This window comes from Salvelinus namaycush, chromosome 9, assembly GCF_016432855.1.
Source record: "Salvelinus namaycush isolate Seneca chromosome 9, SaNama_1.0, whole genome shotgun sequence".
Taxonomy (NCBI): domain Eukaryota; kingdom Metazoa; phylum Chordata; class Actinopteri; order Salmoniformes; family Salmonidae; genus Salvelinus; species Salvelinus namaycush.
The window spans coordinates 40,354,408-40,381,791 of NC_052315.1; the positions used below are offsets into that span (position 1 = coordinate 40,354,408).

The 27,384-nt window shown below is 44.8% G+C and overlaps 1 protein-coding gene across 1 annotated transcript in view; it reads right to left on the bottom strand.

The window, feature by feature from the left end:
• Nucleotides 1–833: 833 nt before the first annotated feature.
• Nucleotides 834–27,384, bottom strand: part of eea1 (early endosome antigen 1) — a 43,240-nt gene continuing 16,689 nt past the window's right edge. Inside the window, exons 9-29 of the mRNA XM_039001428.1 lie at nucleotides 25,081–25,236; nucleotides 22,037–22,153; nucleotides 15,985–16,323; nucleotides 15,556–15,705; nucleotides 14,799–14,918; nucleotides 14,254–14,457; nucleotides 13,080–13,280; nucleotides 12,754–12,867; nucleotides 11,961–12,116; nucleotides 11,672–11,811; nucleotides 9,618–9,948; nucleotides 9,177–9,278; nucleotides 8,762–8,956; nucleotides 8,493–8,675; nucleotides 7,865–8,050; nucleotides 6,826–6,957; nucleotides 6,168–6,353; nucleotides 4,070–4,308; nucleotides 3,386–3,506; nucleotides 2,947–3,045; nucleotides 834–2,460 (exon numbers count right to left, since the gene is read on the bottom strand). Of these exons, the coding sequence (XP_038857356.1) occupies nucleotides 2,338–2,460; nucleotides 2,947–3,045; nucleotides 3,386–3,506; nucleotides 4,070–4,308; nucleotides 6,168–6,353; nucleotides 6,826–6,957; nucleotides 7,865–8,050; nucleotides 8,493–8,675; nucleotides 8,762–8,956; nucleotides 9,177–9,278; nucleotides 9,618–9,948; nucleotides 11,672–11,811; nucleotides 11,961–12,116; nucleotides 12,754–12,867; nucleotides 13,080–13,280; nucleotides 14,254–14,457; nucleotides 14,799–14,918; nucleotides 15,556–15,705; nucleotides 15,985–16,323; nucleotides 22,037–22,153; nucleotides 25,081–25,236 (3,594 nt within the window). The 3' untranslated portion in view covers nucleotides 834–2,337. The remainder of the gene's footprint in view (nucleotides 2,461–2,946; nucleotides 3,046–3,385; nucleotides 3,507–4,069; nucleotides 4,309–6,167; nucleotides 6,354–6,825; nucleotides 6,958–7,864; nucleotides 8,051–8,492; nucleotides 8,676–8,761; nucleotides 8,957–9,176; nucleotides 9,279–9,617; nucleotides 9,949–11,671; nucleotides 11,812–11,960; nucleotides 12,117–12,753; nucleotides 12,868–13,079; nucleotides 13,281–14,253; nucleotides 14,458–14,798; nucleotides 14,919–15,555; nucleotides 15,706–15,984; nucleotides 16,324–22,036; nucleotides 22,154–25,080; nucleotides 25,237–27,384) is intronic.

Genomic DNA, 27,384 nt, shown 5'->3' on the forward strand with positions numbered 1-27,384 from the left:
GTACTGTAATTATATGCATGTATTTTCAAAAGCCAACAATGGACTTAAACGTAACTGCAAAAAAATATTTATCCAAGGTCTTTACAGGTAATATTGGTGTATTAGGACGTGGATATTTGTGGTTGTACATTTAAAAAAAAATGTATTTCTGGATTGAATGGGATCCTATGGGCAAACGGCATAACACAATACGCCTATAAAGCATCTAAATACGTGCAATATGGAACAAAAACTTTCTTGGGATATTAAACAACAGTCAGTATAGGTAAGTGTGAAAACAGGTACACATGTCAAAATTGGGGATATTCTCCTTTGTGGTGGGGTTGCTCTTTGCTGAAACACAAACTGCTGATTGTGGCTTAAAAGTAATTTAAACAGAGTTTTTGCACCCCATATTTATTGAGACATTTGTTTCGGTAATGAGAGGCCCTTAGCTCTGCAAATAATAGGAGACAGCCATTATGAGTCAGCAAACAATGGACCACATCACTAAAGCCCATTCATGCCTCCATGTTTATAAGGTAATGGTTCTGATTTTTCCCAATTTCAGCTTTTTAGCCATATCAGTAATGAGAAGACCAAGTGGGGTAAAGGGGTTGTTTGAGAATAAGAACCCCATTCTGAAGGCATATAAGCGGATAAATTAACTTGTGCTCAGTTAAAGTTAAACCCCTAGATCAGGGTTTCCCAAAGTCGGTCCTGGGGCCACCCCTGGAGCACATTTGCTTTGATTATTTCAATCAGCTGTGTAGTGCTAGGACAAAAACCAAAACGTGCACCCGGGGGAGGCCCCAGGACCGACTTTGGGAAACCCTGCTCTAGATGATGCATCATGAGTGAATAAAAGTTTATTTAAAAACATTTAGAGTTTTTACAGAAACTTGAGTGTTACGGTAATGAGACATGTCCACTTCAACTAGTATAAAATGACCTCAGAATTTAATACAGATGCATTTCGGTAATGAGAATTTGGGGTGAAAATGTTTTTTAAATATCATGTGAAAATGTCAACGTTATTTAAAATAAGACTGCCAAAAACTGGACTTTGTCTTCAGAATTATAGTTGATTTTTGCAACTCAATCTGCTACAGATGTTTAAAACTAGTTTCATGAGAATCACCCATTAAAAATACTTGAATGAGGACTAGATTTTTTAAAAGTGTTATCAGTTCTGTTTGACAGGTCGTAAAGAGTTAGCAATTAGTGTAAATCAACATTGACATGTACAAAAGTGTCTTAAAGAGAAGGTTTAAACAGTCACCATGCAGACTGACAACACTGCAGCCCTACACTTACTGATACACATTCATTCCTAAAGCACCACATATACACACACACAAGATACACGTGGACAGTTATTGCTTCTGCTTCAAAGCAGAGCACACACAGCCCCTGCAGTAGTCATGATGTTGAATGGGATACAGGTGACAGAAAAAGCACATGCAACCAACCACGTGGACAGTGAAAAACAAAAAAAGTAATTCAGTTTTGTAGAAAGATGAGCAGCATTGAAAAAAAATAATTCTGATGTATATCAAGGATGTCTGAATTCTTGATAAAATGTATGACCTTACGAGTCAAAAATCCAAAGCTTTCAGCTAGATTTAAAAAGTAATTGAAAAGAAATAAAGTTATGAAAAATCCAGGCTTTCCATTTAGCTTCATGTCATGCCATCTCTCAGGACTGTTGGACTCCTCCAGTTAGACATTCTTTGGTCGTGAACAAAATACTTCTAAAACAAACAGAACCACTGCTTTCCACCTTTCAAGGTAACTATATCCTTTCGTTAACTTAACCTGTTAGTCGGTATAACCCCTGCCTTCACAACCCTTCAAGACCCAACTTACAGTCAACTGTCTTGTTAATGCTCAAGATGATAACAATGCCAAACCAAGATGGCCGCCGTTCTAGATAGATGTGTGGAGTAATGGATGGTGCTGTTGAGCTCTCCCTGTTACCATACTCTGTCCGACCGACTGACATGTCGACTTCAGGTCAGGAGAGGCAAAGGCACTATACAGATGCGGCCTATTCCATCACATAGCTCAGGAATGTCTGCAGTGCTTCTTCCATTATGTTCCCATCTTCTTGTGTGACGTTGAGACATCTGCTAAACCTCCATCAGCCCCTATAGTGACTGGCCACTTCTTCTGCACTCCCATCCCATCACCAGGTTACTCCTCTCCAAAGCTCAGTAGGTCTGTTTGCTTCACATGGTCCAATGGGGTTCACAGAGAGACTGGTGTTGGTTCCTCAGTCCAGATGAATGCACATAGAAAATGGACATCATGAGACATGCCGTTGCTGGGCTACTGGGGGGAGGGGGGAGAGGGGTGTCAGGCCTGGAGATCTTCGAAGCATGTTTCACAAACCCGCACAGGCTTCTTGGATGAGGGGATGAGGGCGTTCTTGGCGGAGCACTCTGCACAGAAGATGTTGCCACAGTGTCTGCAGTGGTGCTGCAGGGGGAGTCAGAGTTGGGAGTAGAGAGAGTCAGTTAGGAGGATGGGCAGTCAGGCTATGCCGACTACTCTTTTGTTCTCTATGTATTTGAACTTTATTGAGACAACTCGGTCTCTTTCTGATTTCCGAACTAAGTGGGAGAAATAGTGGGAAGGGTGGACAGGGGGATTGAACACCGGTCACTGGTGGGGAGATTTGTACATTTGTTGGGAGCGTTATCATTCAACCACGGCTCTGCACAGCAGTTAACTCTAACAAAAACGTAAAAACACTTTTGTGAATTCCTTTGTGGCTCCTCCAACATTTACAATGGTCGTGTTCAGAAGGCAGCAAACAGAAGAAAATGGACTGAAACAGGGAGGAACTACCTGAACTTGTCCAATAAGAAACATGAATTCCTTGTTGCTAAACATTCCTGTTGCAAAAAATCTGCCCTAATGAACACAACCCAAATGAACAGACCGCCGCGTAATACAACTCACCTTCCTAATGGCGAGAGAGAAGCCCTTCCCACAGTCCATGCAGTTCTGTACCTCATGGTCCTCTGCCCACTTCCTGGTCAGAGACTGTGACTGCTTTATCTACAGACGGGGACAAGGAGAGGGGTTAGAGCACCTGCATACACACAGCATGAAAACGAGCTCCACTAACACGCATGCACACTCCCAACACACACAGCTCTATTGACGAGCTATTCGTCCTACAGAGTTCGAATCCGCAGAGCGGCGCGGTCTATTGTGACATCAATAACATATTAAATGAGATGCATACAATTACGTAATAATTGGTCGTTGGACTCCATGGATGTGGACTCCGTATTGTGCTTAATAAAGATGGAGTTCAGCTACAGGTCATAAAAAACGATGCATCCTGAAGTCTTAATAGGTGCGTAACGTGGTGTTACGTATCTTGTATTGTTACCTGTAGTGACTGGTTTTCTCTGCCCAGCTCTTGCATGGCGGCTGTCGTATCATCCAGTTTCCTCCTCATCTCCACTACTTTGGCCTGCAGTTTCTCCATCTCCCCCTCACCCTTCACACACCTGAAACACAGCCATAACACAGTCAAATGGTTGAAGGCTAAAAGCTACCATAGGAGGAGAGGGAGAGAGGGAGAGAGAGAAAGAATTAGAGGGAAGAAAGAGAAAATAAATCAAAGCACTTGTCACCTCCAAAGCAACTTCTGCTGCATCACAGGGAGGTTATAATGACGGCACGACTTCTAGCAGTCCAACTACCGGAAATCAGTTAGCCTATCCTGCAAGGTGTCAGGGCAGCAGGTAGCCTAGTGATTAGAGTGTTGGGCCGGTAACCGAAAGGTTGCTGTATCAAATCCCCGAGCTGACAAGGTAAAAATATGTTGTTCTGCCCCTGAACAAGGCAGTTAAACCCACTGTCACCCAGGCCGCCATTCTAAATAAGAATTTGTTCTTAACGGACGTGTCTAGTTAAATAAACGTTAAAAAAACAGCCAACTTGCCCTTTTGTTTCGAAGACACCCATAAGGGTAGATCTAGGCGATTTCTTGCTTCAAGGTAGTTTCTGGTATAAACACACCACACAGTAATTCTGGAGACAACTTCACACCCACTACCCTCTCTCTCACCTCTCCAGCAGCGCGCGCCTCTCGTCCTGGTTGTTCTGCACGGTGGCCTCCAGCACGGCGATCTCGCCCCGCAGTTCATCCGTCTGCTTCTCCAGCTCGCCGCAGTGCCGCTGGCTCCCCTGCCACTCCCTCTTCAGCGTGGCCACGTTCTCGTTGAGCGCCGTCACCTGCAGGCCCAGCCGCGCCTCCGCCTCCTCTCCCCGCTTCGCCTGCCCCTCCCGAGCATTACGCTCTGACGCCTGGGGAGGCGAGGCGGGGGGAGGAGGGAGGGAGAACAGGGTATTTAGAAGTCTAGAGGAGAAAAGCCACACCTACAGGAGCTCTACAACACATCTGAGTGACGATACCTAAAAGACACCACCACACAGTGAAACACAGCACGTAAAAGGGCTGGTGTGTGTTTTCTGTTAGTAGAACTACTGTACATATGATACATTTCCACCAGCAAATAGCATTAAAATGTCAAACATCACATGTACAGTGCATTCAGAAAGTATTCAGACCCCTTCACTTTTTCCACATTTTGTTACCTTACAGCCGTATTCTAAAATTGATTCAATAAATGTTTTTACTCATCAATCTACACACAATACCCAATAATGACAAAGCAAAAACTGTTTTTTAGACATTTTTGCAAATATATAAAAAATGTCAAACATAAATACTTTATTTAGATATGCATTCAGACCCTTTGCTATGAGACTTGAAGTTGAGCTCAGGTGCATCCTGTTTCCATTGATCATCCTTGAGATGTTTCTACAACTTGATTTACCACCTGTTGTAAATTCAATTGATTGGACATGATTTGGAAAGGCACACACATGTCTATATAAGGTCCCACAGTTGACAGTGCATCTCAGAGCAAAAAACAAACCATGAGGTCAAAGGAACTGTCCGTACCGCTCCGGGAAAGGGTTGTGTGTTGAGGCACAGATCTGGGGAAGGGTACCAAAACATTCTGCAGCATTTAAGGTCCCCAAGAACACAGTGGCCTCCATCATTCTTAAATGGACGAAGTTTGGAACCACCAAGACTCTTCCTAGAGCTGGCCGCCCAGCCAAACTGAGCAATGGGGGCAGAAGGGCCTTGGTCAGGGAGGTGACCAAAAACCCGACGGTCACTCTGACAGAGCTCCAGTTCCTCTGTGGAGATGGGAGAACCTTCCAGAAGGACAACATCTCTGCAGCACTCCACCAATCAGGCCTTTATGGTAGAGTGGCCAGACGGAAGCCACTCCTCAGTAAAAGGCACATGACAGCTCGCTTGGAGTTTGGCAAAAGTCACCAAAAGGACTCTCAGACCATGAGAAACCAGATTCTCTGGTCTGATGAAACCAAGATTGAACTCTTTGGCCTGAATGCCAAGCGTCACGTCTGGAGGAAACCTGGCACCATCCCTACGGTGAAGCATGGTGGTGGCAGCATCTAGCTGTGGGGATGTTTTTCAGCGGTAGGGACTGGGAGACTAGTCAGGATAAAGGGAAAGTTGAACGGAGCAAAGTACAGAGAGATCCTTGATGAAAACCTGCTCCACAGTGCTCAGGACCTTAGACTGGGTTCAAGGTTCACCTTCCAACAGGACAACGACCCTAAGCACACAACGCAGGAGTGGTTTCAGGACAGGTCTCTGAAAGTCCTGAGTGGCCCAGCCAGAGCCTGGACTTGAACCCGATCAAACATCTCTGGAGAGACCTGAAAATAGCTGTGCAGCAACACTCCCATCCAACCTGACAGAGCTTGAGAGGATCTGCAGAGAAGAATGGTAGAAACTCCCCAAATACAGGTGTGCCAAGCTTGTAGTGTCATACCCAAGAAGACTCAAGGCTGTAATCGCTGCGAAAGGTGCTTCAACAAAGCACTGAGTAAAGGGTCTGAATACTAATGTAAATGTGATATTTAAGTGTATTTGTAGTTCTTAAAAAAAATATATATATATATAAAACATTTTAACCTGTTTTTGCTTTGTCATTATGGGGCATTGTTTGTAGATTGATGAGGGGAAAAAACGATTTAATTAATTTTAGAATAAGGCTGTAACGTAACAAAATGTGGAAAAAGCCAAGGTCTCAATTATTAGGTTGGTGAGCGACTAAGCGTACCAGCTGGGCATGGATCTCCTGGGTCTCTGCCCGTAGCTTCTCCTCTCTCTGGTTAACACGGTCTCTGGTGGCTTGGTGCAGGGTCTTCTCCTGCTCCAGGGCTGCCTGCACCTCTTCCACCCGGCCCTGCGTCTCCAGCTTCTGCTGGATCAACAGTTGCTTGGCTTCCCGCAGCTCCCTCAACTCCTGGGGGGAGAGGGTGAAATGGATAGGTGTAAGCCAGAGGTTCCCAACCTTTTCTGGTTACTGTACCACCAACTGAATTTTGCTCTGCCCTGAGTACCCCTGAAGAACCCACTGATGTGCATTTTACCAGTAGACCTATGGTCTCATGAGTACCCCCTATGGATAGGCCAAGTACCCCTGTTTGGGGACCACTTGTGTAAGCAATATGATAGCAGTTCCATCTTGTCCTCAGAGGTCAGGTGTAATTGTGGTCATTTTGCTAACACCTATCCAATCATCTTAGATCTACAGGAGTACCTAGAGGATAGGGGTTGATTATGGGATTCAGTTGGCTCAATTCAGAATCAACCCCTCCCCATTCCACTCAATGGAGTGACTATACCTGTGACCTGTTAAATGATCCCAGATCGAGGACCACTCCGTAAAGCAAAATAAGGGATTAATAAATGCATCAGCCTAAGGAGGGCCTCACCTTGTCACTCCTCTCCCCGAGTGCCTTCAGCTCAGAGCCCTGTCTGGTTGTGTCCTTCTCCAGTGCAGCCTTAGTCTGGCTCAGCTCCTCCGCTCTGCTCCTCTCCTTCTGCAGCTCCTCCTGGGTCACACCCTAGGTGGGGGAGGGGGTGGGATGGCATCAGAGATTGATCAAAGTCCCCAAAACATGATGCTGTGACTAGGGTTGCAAAGGGAGGGTATATTACTGAAAAGTTTCTAAGTTCCCCATTAAACTAACAGAATTTTGGTATCTTTCAAGGATGTTATTCCCTTTTGGGCACTTCAGATTATCACAGGTATCTGTAATCATCTCTGGCCCACACTCTGGCCTGATCACATGTAAAATATGAAAGAATTAAATAAGATGCTTTTAAAATAAAAAAATCATGGCAAAGCTGTAAAACATGATCCTATATATAATCCATCCATTTAGAGAAAACCATGTTGTTTAATATGAGGGATTCAGCATGAAATATCCTGTACATGTTTTTTTACACACTTATTTGTCAGTATGTATTTGTTGTCAATGTCTTGGTGTCAAACTGGTGGCAGTTGTGAACAAAGTCTATAGTTGGTGAGTCACAAAGGGAATTGAAAATAATGCCATTGTTGATTAGATGCTTTTCTCATTAATTAGGCTATTTTCTCTTGAACCATAGGATCTATCTACCAGAAACTCATGGACAATACAGACACCGATATAAAAAAATGAATACTATATATTAATACATTTTAAAAGTTGTTAAAGTATAAATTACCAAAATGATGATAGATTGAAAGTTTCTGTTAATGACCTAAATTCCCGGTAGCTTTGCAACCCTAGCTCTGGCTATGGGTTGGAATTAGATGTACAACAATTATAACAAGAGATTCCTTACACAAACTAAATGGGATACCCCCAAATGAAACAATAATGTCTTCCCTCCTGGATCTCATAACCAATATGATTATATGGACAGGGGAACTTTTGAGCAGGACCCTGGGTCTGCATGTACTGTGTGCGAATAAAATCAATCAACCTGTTGTTTCTGCAATTCTTTGAGGGCTGTCTCCTGCTGGCCAAGCTTCTGGTCCCGTTTAGCCAGCTCCTGCTCCAGGGAGGCCCTGGCAGCCTTTACCTCCTGCACCTGCCCCTCCAGACCAGTCAGCTGGATCCGGTTAGCAGATAATTCCTTCTGGGACAGGGTCAGCCTCTCCTCAGAAGCCTGAACAGAGAATACACACAGGCATGGGTCATATACAGTACCTACACACAGAAAACAGGCACGGGTCACACACACTCGACAGGTTTATGTGCATACCACACTTTCAAATTAGATTAGCATTATGTAAAAAAGTCAAAAAGGCTTTGATTTATATGATCCTACACCTACGGTGTCCTGGTAGACCATTAGGCAGACACGTGAGTCAGATCATTATCAATATGTACATGCGGTCTGACACGGTCTCTGGTATCTCCATTGATTCCTCTTAACTACCTTTGTCTTCTCACACATATTTTCCTCTCACACAACGATTCCTCTTCTCACACAATGACTCTTCCTGTCTAACTCCCACTGACCAAGACCTCCATCCATTGAAATATAATTGAATGTGGATCCCCGTTCTAGTAAGGATATCTCTCTGCTTGCATGGTCTCCCACCCACCTTGAGGTCCTGTCTGAGAGATGACAACTCTGACTCCTTGCCGTAGTAGTCAGACTGTAGCTTGGCCAGGCCTTGCTGACTCTGCTCTAGAACCTTCTGCAGCTCAGTGGTCCTGGTCCTCTCAGAGCTCAAATCCTGGCCGAGGCCTGACACCTGTTCCCTCAGACGACCCTCCTCCTCAGCCTGGAACACATATTTAGTCCAAAACATGGAAAATACATGGAATTAAGTGTGTGTGTGTGTATGTGCATGCATGCATGTCATCTTACCTTCTTGGCATGTGATCCTTGCAGCTCGGTCACTTGGCTTTCCAGCTTCTTCTTTTCCTGGCTGAAGGACCCCTGGGCTGTCGTCAGCTGTGCCTGTAGCTGCTGCACTCCCTTCTCCTTCTCTTTCAGGGCCTCCTGGGTCTTGGTGTGTTGCTCTGTTAATGCAGTCAGCTGCATATTCAGCCCTTTTTCTGCCTGCAAAGGCAGACACAAAATAGAACCCATTGTGAGAGCATGGACAACCGGTATCTGGGTCGTGTTCATTAGGGCACACCATAGCAAAACATTTTGCAACTGAAACAAAAATGAAGGGTTTCCTATTGGACAAGCTCAGGTAGTCCCTCCTTGTTGTCAGTTTTCTTCCATTTGGTGCCTAATGAATGGGACCATATATTCATGTCTATGGGCTTCTTACCTCTCTGATCTTGTCCAGCTGCCCTTTGACCTCTGCCATCTCCTTGGTGGTGGCCTCTGTGGCCTTCAGCAGCTCCTGTCTGGCCTTCTCATGGGACTTCTCCTAAAACAGGAACACATTCGAGACATTTTCATTTTCACGTTAACACAGATATATTTAATGTTGGATTTGGCCTAGAGTCCAAGAGACTTCTGCTGATAACACTGACAAATACAATTCTAGAAGAACAGAGCCCTTAAAGAGTAGGAGTGTGGATCTAGGATCCGGTCCACGTAATCTTATTCATTATGATCTAAAAGGCTAAACTGATCCTGCAGTATATTAGCATTCCCACTCTGTAACACATTATGAATATGGGCCCAAGTAGCTTCCTGACTCCTTCACATTGCTGTCTGTGCCTTCCATATGGAGGTCTACCACGCTACACCACATTAAACCCACCTTCTCCTCCAGAACTGCCTTGCTGCTCTTCCTCTCCTTGTCCAGCTGGCTCTGGCTGTCCTTCATGGCTTTGGAGGCCTTAGCCAGGCCATCCTTGACCGCGACCAGCTCTTTCCCCTGGGCCTCCTTCTCCTGCTGGGCCGTCTGGAGCTCTCTGGCCAAGCCCTGGGCTTTCCTGTCCAGCTCTGCCTGCTGCGCCTGCCCCTCCTGGGCTAGCTTGTCCAAGTTGGTCTGGAGGGAAGTCTTCTCCTGCTCACATTGCTCCAGCTGCTGTCGCGTGTCACTCAGGGAGGAGGTTTTTCTCTTCAGCTCCACCTGTAACGCAGCAGCCCTGAGAGAAGCAGAGACCGGTCACAAAGAGTACTGGATGTGGTACAATGACTAACAATAAGGAAATAAGCTTGGTTTATAGTCGATGGCCAGAACCACATTTCATTTATACTCAGGTGGACTGTCTATAGACTGTTGCTGCAACGGTAATTTTCCTTGTCGTCAGGAGAGGATTCAGTGCATTCGAAAAGTATTCAGACCCTTTTACTTTTTCCACATTTTGTTACCTTACAGCCTTATTTTAAAATGTATTGTTTTCCCCCCCTCATCAATCTACTCAAAGCAAAAACAGGTTTAGAAATGTTAACAAATGTATAAAAAAATTAACTGAAATATCACATTTACGTAAGTATTCAGACCCTTTACTCAGTACTTTGTTGAAACACCTTTGGTAGCGATTACAGCCTCGAGTCTTCTTGGGTATGACGCTACAAGCTTGGCACACCTGTATTTAAGGAGTTTCTCCCATTCTTCTCTGCAGATCCTCTCAAGCTTTGTCAGGTTGGATGGGGAGTGTCGCTGAACAGCTAATTTCAGGTCTTTCCAGAGATGTTCGATTGGGTTCAAGTCCAGGCTCTGGCTGGGCCACTCAGGCACTTTCAGAGACTTGTCCCGAGGCCACTCCTGCATTGTCTTAGCTGTGTGCTTAGGGTCGTTGTCCTGTTGAAAGGTGAACCTTTACCCCAGTCTAAGGTCCTGAGTGCTCTGGAGCAGGTTCTCATCAAGGATCTCTCGGTACTTTGCTCCGTTCATCTTAACCTCTATCCAGACTAATCTCCCAGTCCCTGCTGCTGAAAAACATCCCCACAGCATGATGCCATGCTACCATGCTTCACTGTATGGATGGTGCCAGGTTTCCTCCAGACGTGAAGCTTGGCATTCAGGCCAAAGAGTTTAATCTTGGTTTTATCAGACCAGTGAATCTTGTTTCTCATGGCATGAGAGTCCTTTAGGTGCCTTTTGGCAAACTCCAAGCGGGCTGTCATGTGCCTTTTACTGAGGAGTGGCTTCCGTCTGGCCACTCCACCATAAGGGCCTGATTGGTAGAGTGCTGCAGAGATGGTTGTCCTTCTGGAAGGTTCTCCCATCTCCACAGAGGAACTTTAGAGCTCTGTCAGAGTGACCATCGGGTTTTTGGTTAGTTTAGCCAGGCGGCCAGCTCTAGGAAGAGTCTTGCTGGTTCCAAACATCATTCATTTAAGAATGATGGAGGCCACTGTGTTCTTGGGGACCTTCAATGCTGCAGACATTTTTTGGTGTCCTTCCCCAGATCTGTGCCTTGACAATCCTGTCTCGGAGCTCTACGGACAATTCCTTCAACCTCATGGCTTGTTTTTTTCTCTGACATGCACTGCCAACAGTGGGACCTTATATAGACAGGTGTGTGCCTTTCCAAATCATGTCCAATCAATTGAATTTACCACAGGTGGACTCCAATCAAGTTGTAGAAACATCTCAAGGATGATCAATGGAAACAGGATGCACCTGAGCTCAATTTCGAGTCTCATAGCAAAGGGTCTGAATACTTATGTAAATAAGGTATCTGTTTTTATTTTTTAATACATTTGCAAAACTTTCTAAAAACCTGTTTTCGCTTTAATTTTTCATCCAGTTTAGAATAAGGCTGTAACGTAACAAAATGTGGGGGGGAAAAAATCAAGGGGTCTCAAGGGGTCATGGTAACCTGACTGTGACAGCATAAAGAAGGTGCAGTAAGTTCTCACCCAGCCTTCTCAGTCTCCAATAGGCAACCCAGCTCCTTCAGCTTTCCCTTGACCTCCGACCCCTGCTTCTGGAGCTTCTGCACTTCCTGCTGGGCCTGCTCCCTGGCAGCACGCAGCTCCACCCCCTCCGCCTCCGCTTTCTGTCATACACGCACAAAGAAAACACAACACACACAGCCATTACAGTGACTTTCTAATAACAAACCTGAAACCTGTGTGTATGAGCTAAACCCCTTCATATTGTAATAAACAAAAATCTAATGTGTGTGAATGTGTGCATTTAACTGACCTTGGCCCGCACCTCCAGCTGCTCTACGCGCTGTTCTGAGATCAGTAGTTCGTCTTTGACCTCCTTCAGACTGGCCTCCAGCTGGCCACACTGCTCCTGTCTCGCCTGCAGCCTCTGGCCCTGCTCCTCCACACACGCCTGGCTCTTACTCAGCTCCTATAAGGACAGGAGAGATAAGGTTACTGGGGGCCCCATGAAAATTCTCTAAAAGCGCATCCTTCTTTCCTTGAAGTAACCATTGACTAGACCTGATTGGACAGGAGAACACAAGAGCTCCACCACATGACATTCCCCTGTCCTGTCTAATCAGTGATTACTTCAAGGATTTAGGATTTACTTTTAAAGACTTGGAATGGGGCCTAGTGTAACAGTATTGTTTCTGTCTCTCTCCTCGCCCCTACCTGGGCACATCGATAACAGTCACCCTCGAAGCATTGATACTTATCGCTCCACAAAAGCCGCGGCCCTCGCAGAGCAAGGAAAATAACTGCTTCAAGGTCTTAGAGTGAGTGACGTCACCGAATGAAACGCGATTAGCGCACACCTCGCTAACTAGCTAGCCATTTCACACCGGTTATCCTAGCCCTCAGCTAGGGCATATTGCCCCACAGACTCAGGTTCATTTGAGAAAATAAATGAATCGTTGATATCATGTCAAGAGACGGATCTCCATTGAAGGAGTATTGTGGTAGATCAGATTTCCATCTAGTATGAGTCTATTCTGCTGACGTCACCCATCTCTGCCTGCAGTACTATGAGTGAGCTGACCTCAGACATAGACACTATGGCTGACCTGCTGCTTGTCCTGCAGTGCATGCTGGGCTGTCTCCAGGTGGTTCTCCAGGTCTACTCTCTGGGTTGCCTTGGCGGCCTCGGCCGACAGCAGCATCTCGATCTTAGCCTTCAACTGGGGAAACAACAAGACAACTTTTCAGTGCCAGAATCTGGCTGAGTGGTAAACGTTCTTATCGCTATGGTTGAGTGGTTAACACTCTTCACATGACCGTCTGGCGACGGGGGTTCGACCCCCAGCTCGGCCACTTCTGTCTGTTCCTCTCTCCAGTCAAGGGTAAAGGGGGAGGTAGAGTATTTATCCAGCCATAAGTCCATTCACCCTACCTGTGTGTCCAGTTGGGCCACCTTCTCCCTGCTCTCGGTCAGCTGGGCGTTCACTTCCTTTATAGAGGTCTCCACAGCCTGGGCTTGGTCCTGTGCCGCCCGCAGGAGGGTCTTCTGCTCCTGCACCTGCTTGTGGAGGTTGTCCTGGGCCTGCTTGTGGCTCTCCGATTGGTTCTTCAGTTTGTCTGTCAGGTGTGTGACCTATAGCCCCAAAAACAGAAAGATAGCAAGACAATTAGTTCTCTCTCAGATCATGATTAGGCCACTGTATGTTTTCACTGTGGTACATTGGATCACATCAGTAGTGTTCTTTTAACACTACCTCAAAGCAAATCAAAGTTTATTGGTTCGGTACACAGATTTGCAGATGTTATCGCAGGCGCAGTGAAATGCTTGTGTTTTCTAGCTCCAACAGTGCAGTAATACAAAACAACACACATAATCCAAAAAGTTTAAAGAAATTAAGAAATGTCGAAATGAATCTAATTAAAAACCCAAATAGCACTGCAACAGTAATCCACATGCAATCTATGCGTATCGACACTGGATGAATTTACACCTATGCACATGAATTGAACAACACACTTCTACGGTTCATCGTACTGCATTACGTGTGTGCTCTGTTTTGTGTGTGTGTACACGTCTGTCTGTGCATGTGGGCACGTGGGTCTTGCTTGTACCTGCGTCTAGGGCTGGGCGAAATGGCCAAATTATCATATTTCGATATTTGTCTCTTCTAAATACGCTTCATGAGTAGTGCATGATACATTCTTTCTGCTGATTGTTTTATACTGTTCAACCAAAAATAAGTAGTATTTTTTTATGGATTCAATGGCAGTTCTTACTTTCGCCACAAGGGGCATTGTGCTGATTTCTATGGTGCTTTTGGCACCAGCGCTGCCTCACAGGCACTATTTATGACAAAAAAAGTACATGTGTGCAGCTTTTGCTAGCACATTAGCAGTTTTCTACTGTTAGTTTCATACTGGCGATAAGAACAGAAGATTGCCACCCTTTATTTGTTTTATTTCATCACTCAGTTATTACATGTATATTACATTTAACAGACCAAACATTGAAATAATGTTATGTAAGGTAAAGTAAAGTAAATATCCATACCGGTCCGTGCATCAATATCGTATATAGTAAAATAGGGTTTATCGCCCAGCCCTACCTGCGTCTGTAGTGTGTGGTTCTTCTCCTGCAGCTGGTTGAGCACGGCCGTCTCTCCCTCCCCAGCCTGGATCTGGGCCACCAGGTCCTCCCTCTCGGCCTCCAGCTGACTCACGCTGTCCTTGGTCTTCTGCAGCAGGGCCTCCAGGTTCTGGATCTTCTGGTCCTTGTCCCCGATCTGACGCAGCACCTGCTCCAGGTCATTCTAATAGGACAGGGACAAAGCGGCAGAGGGAGAAGAGTCAAACAAACGTGTTGTCTGAAGCACTTTCTAAGCAGACGTCCTTAGTCATGTTCATTAGGCATCAGACAGGAAAAGAAATTGACTGAAACAGGGTGGGACGACATGGACTTGTCCAACAAGAAATGTTGTTTTCTGTTTTGCTAAGGTATGCCCTAGTAAATGCGACCTTGTACTAATGTGTGGTGGGTTTTCTGGTGCTGAGCATCACTTCACATAGGTTCTACTATACACACAGTGAAAGAGGTGAGTTGTACTGACAAAATACTTTTCTTGAACTGCAACGTTGACATGTCCGGTAGTACCTGTGCCTCTCGCAGCTTGGTGTTGGTGTTCTGCTGCAGGCCCTGGAGCTCCTGGTGTTGCTGCTTAGCTTTCTCCAGCTGGTGCTGCAGGTCCAATGTCTTACTGCTGTTCTCCTTCAACTAAAGCAAGACACACATGCAGAGGTCAAACCCAATACAGTACCTCTGTTTATGGCCTCATTCTGAACCCCCACCTATAGAGAGTCACTTCTAATAGGCAGGCCAATCTATAAAGGACCTTGTGCAACAATCCCAGGTCCTCCTATGTCCATATCCATCATATAACAGTATCGGTCTCTGTTCAACTCTACCGCTCCCATAAAAATACGTGGTCAATATGACTGCTGGTCCACCCATCAGAGAACATGTTAAAGGGATACTTCGGGATTTTGGCAATGAGGCCCTTTATCTACTCAGATTAACTCCTGGATACCATTTGTATGTCTCTGTGTGCGGTTTGAAGGAAGTTGCTAACTAGCGCTAGCGCAATTGCTAACTGGCGTTAGCGCAATGACTGGTAATCTGTAGCAGATACCCATAGACTGCCAGTCATTGCACTAACGCTAGTTAGCATTGGCTCGCAAAACTCTCTCTAACTTCCTTCATACTGTACACAGAGACATACACATGGTATCCACAACTTCATCTGCCTCTGGGGATCATTGCCAAAATCCCTAGGTATCCCTTTAAATGGGAATGTCCGTTCCAGTAATTCTGTCTATACCCATCCTATACGAAATTCATGTGGTGTCCCTACCTGTTCCTCTGAGCGGGACAATTTGATCTGCAGGTCGGCGGCTTGTTGCTCGCGGTCCTTCAGTTTCTCCCCAGAGAGCTGCCTCTGCTCCTTCAGACGGCCCTGCACCTCCCCCAGCTGCCGCTCCGCCTCCAGTAGCTTAGCATGCAGCTACAACACAGAGGAGGGGAGGGAGAGGATGGGAAGAAGGAGACGGGAGGAAGAGGGAGGCTTATACCTAATATACAGTATCATTGATAAGCAAAGACTTGTGTGTCTGACCTATGTGTTTACCTGTGCGCGTCTCTCACTCGCGCGCCTGTGTGTGTGTGCGTGTGTGCGTGTGTGTGTGTGTGTGTGTGTGTGTGTGTGTGTAGGGTTATAGGCATGTGGGAGAGTTTGACACGTAAGTTATTGGTGTCTGACCGTTTGCATGTGTTACTCACGAACCTGGCAGATCTCACTCTGCTGCGCCAGGCCCTGGCTCTCCCTCTCCTCCCTCTGCTGCTGCAGCTGCTTCCTCTCAGTCTTCACCTCCCTGTGCTTGGCCTCCAGCTCAGCCACCTCCCTTCGGAGCCTCCCGGCTTCCTCCCCCCACTCCCCCAGCTCTGCCTGGGCTCTCTGCAGGCTGGCCTCGGCACCCACTGCCCGGGCCTGGAGCTCTTGCACCTCCAGCTCCCTCTGGTGCAGGCTGGCCTGGGCTGTCTTCTTGGAGACTTGCTCGGCCCTCAGGCCTTCCTCCAGCTCCTGAAACTCCCTCTCCCTGCGCAGCAGCTTCTCTGAAAGCATCTGGAGGGAACCAGAGGGGGTAAAGTGATTAGCTAGTGATTACGGTCCTGTGCGGCTCCGTCGGTAAGACGATGGCGCTAGCAACACCAAGGTCATGGGTACAACTCCGGCAGAGATCATCACAAACACATAGATGTATACGCTAACATAAGTTACGTAAGTTGCTTTGGATAAAAGTCAGCTAAATGGCATATATTAACAGGTTGTGAAGAGAACTGTTGTTTCAGAATGTTATGAAAGACAGAAACGGATACTCTGAACAGATAAGCATGATGGGCAATCTGCTAAAGGGCGTAAGAACATTCCTGCTTCTGATTTCAAGGTCATGTGTAATAGAAAATCTAAATGTAATGGAAAGTGTTATACACACAGCTCCTTAAAATATTTGACATTGGGAGATGTTGACTAAAGTAAGGAAATTAGGATTCATTTAACAGAACTCTTATTAACAGCTCAGTTCCTGTTAAACAAAACAAAATGTACAGATACCTTCTCACGTATCATAGTGACATTGATAGTTCAACCTCTGAAAAGAACACTGCATCCCTACAGAGGGGGCTGGAATTACATTCCAGAGGAATACATTTTACGACAGGAACTTGAATCCCGGGCTGTGTGTGTGTGTGTGTGTGTGTGTGTGTGTGTGTGTGTGTGTGTGTGTGTGTGTGTCTGGCATGTGTGTCTGTGCGGTAAACTTGGCACAAGGGCAATGATATATAATACAATGGTGTGAACGACAGTGCTGGTAACTGGGGGACATGACTGGGACATAGAAAATGCCAGACACGGATCTTTTTCCCCTCCGGACCCACAGCAGCTGAGCCTCAGCTGAGTGGCTCTATCGCTCTCTCTTCAACTTCTTCCAACCCCTCTGTCCATCCATGTCCTTGTTTCAACCTTGGTTCATATCTCCCCGATTTCTCGCAGTCTCCTGTCTTTATGCATTATTTTCTTTCTCTACCTCTTTCCTCCCCTCCCTCGTTGTTTCACTCTATCCAGTAACCACCCCTTCTCTCTGTTTCTACTCAACTTTCCTCTGTCCTCCCGTCTTTTATTTTATAAATATTTGTAAAGGTATTTTCTGACTTTCTTGAACAGATAGGGCGAGGATGACAGTGGGGAAAGACCGAGAGAGGTTGTATCATAGCGCAGTAGGCCGGATTCAAATATTACAGGTCAAATATAAATGAATATATTCAGTTTATATAACATGTACTCGTTGGCTGACACTCAAAATAAAAAAATACACACAGAAATCCTCAGGATTTCGTAATAATAAAATTGGTATGTAAAGAAAAATAGAGGTGGGCCTACACCTCAGACTCCCCATCCCATTCCCCCCAGCCCAACATGTCTCCGTCCAACCCACCGCATCCGGAAAACATGTTTCCCACCACGCCTAGCAACTCAGGTTGGTTGTCAGTTGTGCTGAGCGATTAGTACTTTGAGGTCGGTTTGGTTTCGGGTTCGATTCTAAAAAAAAGTATCACGGTTCCCTCCTCAGTCTCTGCTCAGCACAGACTGGACAAGTTTAAGCTGGCACGCAATGGATTATGGTCATTGTAGTTAATTACCACATTTTCTACACTACACTACGTAGAATATGGGCCTGTTGGAAACTACAACTCCCTACTACATCGCACAGTTCAGTCTTGATCTGATTTATCTCCATAGAAACTAGCATGTCTTGGGGGTATGATACTGTATTTGTGTGTATTTTTTAATTTTTTATTTAACCTTTATTTAACTAGGCAAGTCAGTTAAGAACAAATTCTTATTTACAATGACGGCCTAGGAACTGTGGGTTAACTGTCTTGTTCAGGGGCAGAACGACAGACTTTTACCTTGTCAGCTCGGGGATTCGATCTAGCAACCTTTCGGTTACTGGCCCAAAGGCTCTAACCACTAGGCTACCTGCCGCCCCAGTATAACTCTCACTCATGATTCATTCAGTATTATCCTTAATCGTGATAGCATCCACATTAATGTAGAAGTGTTTAGAAATATTCTGTTCTTATTTACAATAAAAGTGACTCCAAAATGACAATACATTATTTACCATTTTGGGCACAAAATAATCTGATACACCCAAACCAAACAGCAAATTCATCAGAGCTTGATGTAGTCATTACGTGCTATGAATATGGGACCAAGTGCTTAACTATTTACTACTTTAAAAAACAAGTGAATGGTCCCCTAAAATAAGGGGACTATGTGCAAATGTTGTATCATTTCTAAACGGTTAACCCGATATGGATGAAAATACCCTCAAATTAAAGCGGACGGTCGGAACTTTAACCTCAGTCATTATATAATTCCACAGTCATGCATCAAATCCAAGGTGCTGGAGAACAGAGCCAAAACAACAAAAAATGTCAGCGTCCCAATACTTTTAGAGCTCACTGTTTGAGTTTAGTTTGAGTTTATTTATTTAATTTTTACAGGGACAGTGCACATTAATCAACGTTTCAGTAAAAGTGCCGGTTTTAGCCAGCCGGTTAATTTTCAACCGCAGTCCCTGGGCAGGTTATTGTGTGTGTGTGTGTGTGAGAGACATTCCCAGAAGACAAACTCAAAATGTCGCTCACAACAAAAGGAACTAACAAACAAAACAGAAAGGGGTTCAGAAGGGGTTCTGAAAGGCACCACGTGGGTGCCCGCTGAACGTTGGCAAAGCCACTAGTAATGGGTTCTGAAAGGCACCACGTGGGTGCCCGCTGAACGTTGGCAAAGCCACTAGTAAGGTTTTTTATGTTTTTTGTTTTTTTTAACACCTTGGATGCCTATTAGCTTTGCTTCCAAAAAGACTAACTAAAAGAAAAACCCACAACTTTGGATAGAGAGTGAAAAGAATATGGAGCAAAACAAACGCCAAAGCCTGTAACAGTGTGTGTGTGTGTGTGTGTGTGTGTGTGTGTGTGTGTGTGTGTGTATGTAAACTCAGCAACAACAAAAAACATACCTTTTTCAGGACCCTGTCTTTCAAAGATAATTCGTAAAAATCCAAATAACTTCACAGATCTTCATTGTAAAGGGTTTAAACACTGTTTCCCATGCTTGTTCAATAAACCATAAACAATTAATGAACATGCACCTGTGGAATGGTCGTTAAGACACTAACAGCTTACAGACAGTAGGCAATTAAGGTCACAGTTATGAAAACTTAGGACGCTAAAGAGGCCTTTCTACTGACTCTGAAAAACACCAAAAGAATGCCCAGGGTCCCTACTCATCTGCGTGAAAGTGCCTTAGGCATGCTGCAAGGAGGCACGAGGACTGCAGATGTGGCCAGGGCAATAAATTGCAATGTCCGTACTATGAGACGCCTAAGACCGCGCTACAGGGAGACAGGATGGACAGCTGATCATCCTCACAGTGGCAGACCACGTGTAACAACACCTGCACAGGATCGATACATCCTAACATCACACCTGCGGGACAGGTAGAGGATGACAACAACAACTGCCCGAATTACACCAGGAACACACAATCCCTCCATCAGTGCTCAGACTGTCCGCAATAGGCTGAGAGAGGCTGGCCTGAGGGCTTGTAGGCCTGTTGCAAGGCAGGTCCTCACCAGACATCACCGGCAACAACTCCTATGGGCACAAACCCACCGTCGCTGGACCAGACAAGACTGGCAAAAAGTGCTCTTCACTGACGAGTCGCGGTTTTGTCTCACCAGGGGTGATGGTCGGAGTCGCGTTTATCGTCGAAGGAATGAGCGTTACACCGAGGCCTGCACTCTGGAGCGGGAGCGGTTTGGAGGTGGAGGGTCCGTCATGGTCTGGGGCGGTGTGTCACAGCATCATCGGACTGAGCTTGTTGTCATTGCAGGCAATCTCAACGCTGTGCGTTACAGGGAAGACATCCTGCTCCCTCATGTGGTACCCTTCCTCATCCTGACATGACCCTCCAGCATGACAATGCCACCAGCCATACTGCTCGTTCTGTGCGTGACTTCCTGCAAGACAGGAATGTCAGTGTTCTGCCACGGCCAGCAAAGAGCCCGGATCTCAATCCCATTGAGCACGTCTGGGACCTGTTGGATCGGAGGGTGAGGGCTAGGGCCATTCCCCCCAGAAATGTCCGGGAACTTGCAGGTGCCTTGGTGGAAGAGTGGGGTAACATCCCACAGCAAGAACTGGCAAATCCGTTGCAGTCCATGAGGAGGAGATGCACTGCAGTACTTAATGCAGCTGGTGGCCACACCAGATACTGACTGTTACTTTTGATTTTGACCCCCCCTTTGTTCAGTGACACATTACTCCATTTCTGTTAGTCACATGTCTGTGGAACTTGTTCAGTTTATGTGTCTCAGTTGTTGAATCTTGTTATGTTGATACTAATATTTACACGTTAAGTTTGCTGAAAATAAACGCAGTTGACAGTGAGGACGTTTCTTTGTTTGCTGAGTTTATGTACAGTGCATTCAGAAAGTATTCAGACACCTTGACTTTTTCTACATTGTGTTACCTTACAGCCTTATTCTAAAAATGATTAAATTGTTTTTTCCCCCTCATCAATCTACACACAATACCCCATAATGACAAAGCAAAAATCAGGTTTAGAAATGTGTGCAAATGTATTAAATAAAAAATTGTCTCCAAAATGTTCCACTTTAGAAGTGAGCAGTGCGAGAGATTAATTTACCGGTTTTATTTGCAAGTTGAGGGGAGAGGTAATTTCCTCACGAACAATCTCTCGGACAGTACCGGCCAACTCCTGTTGTCGGGTGTTGAGAACCACCATTTTCCCCACACGTGTATTGTGAACGGACAGATTATGTTAGCTGCTGGAGCAAAATAGACCTGCTAGTTGTTCATTGTAATACAGTGAACGTCCCACACCTTAATACTGTGTTATATGTTGACAATTCTTTGAAAATAAGTTTCTTTATTCATAGTTATTTTGCAAAAGAAAGCCACAGGAAAGTCACCCGTTTCAATGGATGCCACCGGAACCGGAAAATCACGTTATTTATCCCACAATTGTTTAATTATTTTTATTTATTTATCTTTAATTTAACCAGGGAAGTCAAAATGCGATGTACATCTCTTTTTCAAGTGAGCCCGGGTGGGGGTTCCGTGGTGGGCTATCTTCCAGCTCACTAATCCCCCCTCTCTCCCAGACACTTACTTGGGGAACAGACAGCAGCTGTGCCGGCAGCACGACCAACACGCCTGACACAGGGGGCCTAATCCCTATCTGGCAACTAAAACAAAGGCCCTTAAAGTTGAAAGCCCCACTTGGCACATCGCTGCTGTTACCTGCAGTCGTATTTCAGCCCAAAGTGACAGGTTGCCTTAGCCGGGGTATGACAGAGATGAACCCCCTGCTGGTTTAGTTGTGTGTGTTTTGTCAACATGTCGAAGTTGCCAATGAAAGCTCATCACAGGCTGGTTACAGCAGAGCATTGAGATGGACAGGGTGGTACGTGAGGAGGCTGGGTTAAGAGACTTAGAGAATGGCCTGGCAAGGCTACCACGTTTTAGCGAGGGGCAGTTGGTAAGGCATGTGTGAGTAGGGTAAGCGCAAGTGTGAGTAGGGTTTCATCTGTTGTTAGGATTGTAAAGGTGTCAAAAGAAGTGTCTTAACAGGAGGCAAATTGCCTGAATTTGGGATGGTGGTGACATGGACTGACGGAGCATTGATTAAACTACAGGGAAGTATTAGTTGTGTGAAAGTGTGTGTCTGTGGAATTGTGTGTTACCTGGCTCTGTTGCTGCAGGTTGTTCAGAGAGCTCTGGAGTTGGTGAATCTGCTGGGTGTACACGGCTGCCTCCTGAGGTCCCTTCTCTAGCTCTGCCTTCAGCTGGGAGATGGTCTTCTGGAACACACACACAAAAACAATGAGATACTTTACTTTGTATACATGAAAAGCATTCACATGCCATGTGCCAGAATCTGGTCGAGTGGTCAACACTCCAGACTCAGGAGGACTACATATGCCCACTGGCGACGGGGGATTAAGCTCAAATAAAAACATATATGTAAAAAAGCATTCACATGCCACAACTTGGCATTCTTGAAAAGACAAGACAGCAAGGTTACAGAGCATCCATACAGAACGAAGAGCAAGCCGAGCAAGGAATCACAATTGGTATGAAGTCACATAAACACAAACAAACACAGGGAGCAGGGACACCTAAAAGAAAGGAATCACATTCCTGAAAACATATTGTCACCGAAACATTGATTCATCCATAAACTGGTGAGGAAATCAAGGGGCAGAGTAAAAAAGGAATGCTTTTTACCTCCAGTTTCCGGATCTTAAAGCAAGGGGAAATGATGGAGAGAATGGGTGAGGAGAAGTGGAATTAAAGAAAGGGAAGGGAAAGAGACAGGTAAACACTGGTAGACAACACATAGAACACCAGAGTTGAGCTGAGCAAATGGGTCAGAGATTAGGCGATTGGTTTAAATCATCTCAACATCCAACCAACTGGGTATCAATGACCAACCTTTCTTTGGAAAGACGAGTGATTCAATCTGCACATCGTCCAGCTAGGTGACCCTCGTGAGCAAGCAGGAAGTGGTTGTTTTTGTTACAAAGTTGGGGTTATTAAGCGGATTTACTAAAGCCGGGGTGAATGGGTAGTTTAGTCTAGCACAGTTAAAACAGGTTAAGGACAGGGGGAGGTGTGGTCAAGCCCAGGTAAGACAGGGGTGGATGGGTAATGTAGTCTACTAGCCCATGTAGGACTACAGGATGAGCCAGACAAGACCCCCATGAACCTACGAGATTTATTCACAATGTATTATTCCATTATAAAAGGTCAGGTGAGTCCTTAACAGTAGCGACCTTCAATGAAATGTATTCATATGCAAAATATTTCAGCTTTTTATAAACTGAAGTGATGCAAGTTGTGTCATCTATTAGGAGAGCCAATTAAAAAAGTATTTTTTTTGTGTGTGTGTGTGTATAAAGCTCATTTAGCATATTTCTGCCTAATTATCTATGTATTCATTCAATCCCTTATTGTGCAGTTGAATATATCAACCAGAGGTCTGTATTGCAGTCCAGAGAAGAGACTGATGGGAAGTGGGGACTGGCAGAGCGAGAGAGATTGAGGGGGACCTGGAGCAGACACAGGTTGCGTCCAAAATAGCACCTTATTACCTATTTAGTGCACCAGGGCCCTGCCTAAAAGCAGTATACTATTTAGGTGCTAGGTGAGGGAGAATCAATGTCTAATCAGGGTTTACGACTAGGCAAAGGTTGTAGAATGAGAGTAAAGGTTTTCTGTTTATTGAGAAATTGTTCAACAAAAACTTCATATCCACTTGGAGAACACTTGTATGATGTCAATGCCATGTGAATGGAGTATGTGACAATTCAACAATTGTTAAAGGGAATATAAAACCTTTAGTTTTTATTCACTTATTTACATAGTTTTCTGACTGTGTATGTGATAGGGATGTGCTTCTCTCTTCACAAGCACAATTCGATACGAATCTATACTGAACAAAAAAATAAAACCCAACATGCAATAATTTCAAAGATTTAACTGAGTTACAGTTCATAAGGAAATCAGTCAACTGAAATACATTTAAGAGGCCCTAATCTCTGAATTTCACATGACTGGGAATACAGATATGCATTTGTTGGTCATCGATACCATGAAAATAAAACAAATGGGCCTCCCAATACGCCTCGGATCTCGTCACGGTATTTCTGTGCAATCAAATTGCCAATAATAAAATGAAATTGTGTTCGTTGTCCATAGCTTATGCCTGCCCATACCATAATCCCACCATGGTGACATCAGCAAACACGACGCCATACACAGTCTGCGGTTGTGAGGCCGGTTGGATGTACAGAAAATTCTCTAAAATTACATTGGAGGGGGTTTATGGTAGAGAAATAAACATTCAATTTTCTGGCAACAGCTCTGGTGGACATTCCTGCAGTCAGCATGCCAATTGCATCTGTGGCATTGTGTTGTGTGACAAAACTGCACATTTTAGAGTGGCCTTTTATTGTCCCAGCACAAGGTGCACCTGTGTAATGATCATGCTGTTTAATCAGCTTCTTGATATGACACACCTGTCAGGTGGATGGATTACCTTGGCAAAGGAGAAATGCTCACTAACAGCGATGTAAACACATTTGTCCACAACCTTTGAGAGAAATATGTTTTTTTGTGTGTATTGGACATTTCTGGGATCTTTTATTTCAGCTCATGAAACATGGGACCAACACTTTACATGTTGCATTTATATTTTTGTTCAGTGTAGATACATGGGCTCAGATACGATACAGCAACGATACTTTTAGTTTGAAACGATTCGGTGCGATTGAATTTGATTAATGGAAAGAACCGATGCGGGATGAATACGAATCAATGCACCAAAAACTGTTGCATGAACATATTCATTTTCCATTTTAAACTAACATCTATCTGATAGTGAGCTGGATCTGTCTGAGTCGACTTATGGGACTCCCAATCACGGCCAGTTGTGATATAGCCTGGATTCTAACCAGGTTGTCTGTAGTGACGCCTCTTGCACTGAGATGCAGTGCCTTAGACCGCTGCGCCACTCGGGAGCAGTGTGTATGTAAAGATGATTACAAGCATGTTTACTGAAGTCTCCCTCTGCAAACAGAAGAGCCAAAGCACTAATTGACTAGCTGCCCTAACACCTTGGGCCTGCCTTGCACTGAGGAATAGTGAAGATACTAGCAGTAAAAACTGGACCAGTAACACAAAACTAAACCAAGAGCAAGACGCGCCATTCCCCCTGCAGCCTTACCTCTGAGCTGGTGTGGTCAGCCTGCAGCTGCTCATATTTACTCTTGAGGTGTTCTGACTCCTCCTCCCTCTCACGTGTCATCCTGTCCATCAACGTCTGCACCTGAATCAGCTCCTTCTGCAGTACCCCCACGTCCTCCACTCCTGGCCGCTGCAGCTAGTGGGCAGCAGAAGGATCAGAGGTGAGGGCAGAGGGGGAAGAGGTTTGGGGGCAGCGAAGAGGGGTTAGGGGTCCACTTTAGGGTTAGGGTAAAGGTTTGGGGTGAGGTTCATAACATCATAAGTGCCTTTTCTGTCCTCTCCGACATAGAAATGAATGACAATGGCAAACTATCTTTACTACCTAGAAAGAGATGGTAACCCCAGCAATCCCAGTCATGATTCGTTCAACTTCCTTTATCATAAAATACATGGTTACATACACTTCACTCTGTTAAGACAAATCTAGTCCTCTTTCAAAATAGACATTCCTTGTGAAAAGTGCAACTCCATGTATCCATAACAACAGTGAAGAAAGGACCCTTTTAGGAGCAAACATCTATGAAGGCTCCAGGATATCCAAACCAACAACAACAAATTGGCTTAATTTCGGTGTTTATCAGTGAAACCCTCTTTTAGCTTTATCAGTCGCTGTCATCTTTGTTGACAAATGCGTTTCCCGGAAACTAAAGCCCATCATCCAATGTGTTTACTAACAACAAGTACTGAGTAAGAGGTGAAAATTAAAGTCAGGAAATATAGTCTAGTATGGAAGTTAAAATCTAGGCAACAAGCAAATGATAATCAGTGCAAGATGGTTTCAAATATAACATTGCGTGTTTGTTTTTGTACACTGTGACATGTCTATAGCTGTACAGTATGTGTAGAAAGGTTCCTACCTGTATGTGTGCAGGTATGTATATATACAGTGGCAAGAAAAAGTATATGAACCCTTTGGAATTACCTGGATTTCTGCATAAATTTGACATACCATTTTTATCTGATCTTCATCTAAGCCACAACAATAGACAAACACAGTGTGCTTAAACTAATAACACACACATTATTGTATTTTTCTTGTCTATATTGAATACATAATTTCAACATTCACAGTGTAGGTTGTAAAAAGTATGTGAACTCCTAGGCTAATGACTTCTCTAAAAGCTAATTGGAGTCAGGAGTCATCTAACCTGGAGTCCAATCAATGAGACGAGACTGGAGATTTTGGTTAGAGCTGCCCTGCAAATTTGAGATTGCTATTCACAAGAATCATTGCCTGAGAAGAACCATGCCTCGAACAAAAGAGATCTCAGAAGACCTAAGATTAAGAATTGTTGCTATAAATAAAGCTGGAAAGGGTTACAAAAGTATCTCTAAAAGTCAGTCCACGGTAAGACAAATTGTCAATAAATGGCTACATTTTAGCACTGTTGCTACTCTCCGCAGAGTGAAGGAAAAACAGCCAACAAGTGCTCAGCATATGTGGGAACTCCTTCGATATCTTTGGAAAAGCATTCCAGGTGAAGCTGGCTGAGAGAATGCCAAGAGTGTGCAAACCTGTCATCAAGGCAAAGGGTGGCTACTTTGAAGAATCTCAAATATAAGATACATTTATTTGTTTAACACTTTTTTGCTTACTACATGATTCCATCTGTGTTGTTTCAAAGTTTTGATATTTTCACTATTATTCTACAATGTAGAAAATAGTAAACAAACAAAAACCTGTGAATGAGTAGGTGTGTCCAAACTTTTAACTGGTAGCAATATATATATATATTTGCAGGACGGCCACTCCTGCAAATAGAGAGTCAACAGTGAAGAGGCGACTCCGGGATGCTGGCCTTCTAGGCAGAGTTCCTCTGTCCAGTGTCTGTGATCTTTTGCCCATCTTAATCTTTTATTTTTATTGGCCAGTCTGACATATGGGTTTTTCTTTGCAACTCTGCCTAGAAGGCCAGCAACCCGGAGTCGCCTCTTCACTGTTGACGTTGAGACTGGTGTTTTGCGGGTACTATTTAATGAAGCTACCAGTTGAGGACGCGTGAGGCGTCTGTTTCTCAAACTAGACACTCTAATGTACTTGTCCTCTTGCTCAGTTGTGCACCGGGGCCTCCCTCTCCTCTTTCTATTCTGGTTAGAGACAGTTTGAGCTGTTCTGTGAAGGGCGCTGTACACAGCGCTGTACGAGATCTTCAGTTTCTTGGCAATATCTCGCATGGAATAGCATTCATTTCTCTGAACAAGAATAGATTGACGAGTTTCAGAAGAAAGGTCTTTGTTTCTGCCCATTTTGAGCCTGTAATCAAAGCCACAAATTCTGATGCTC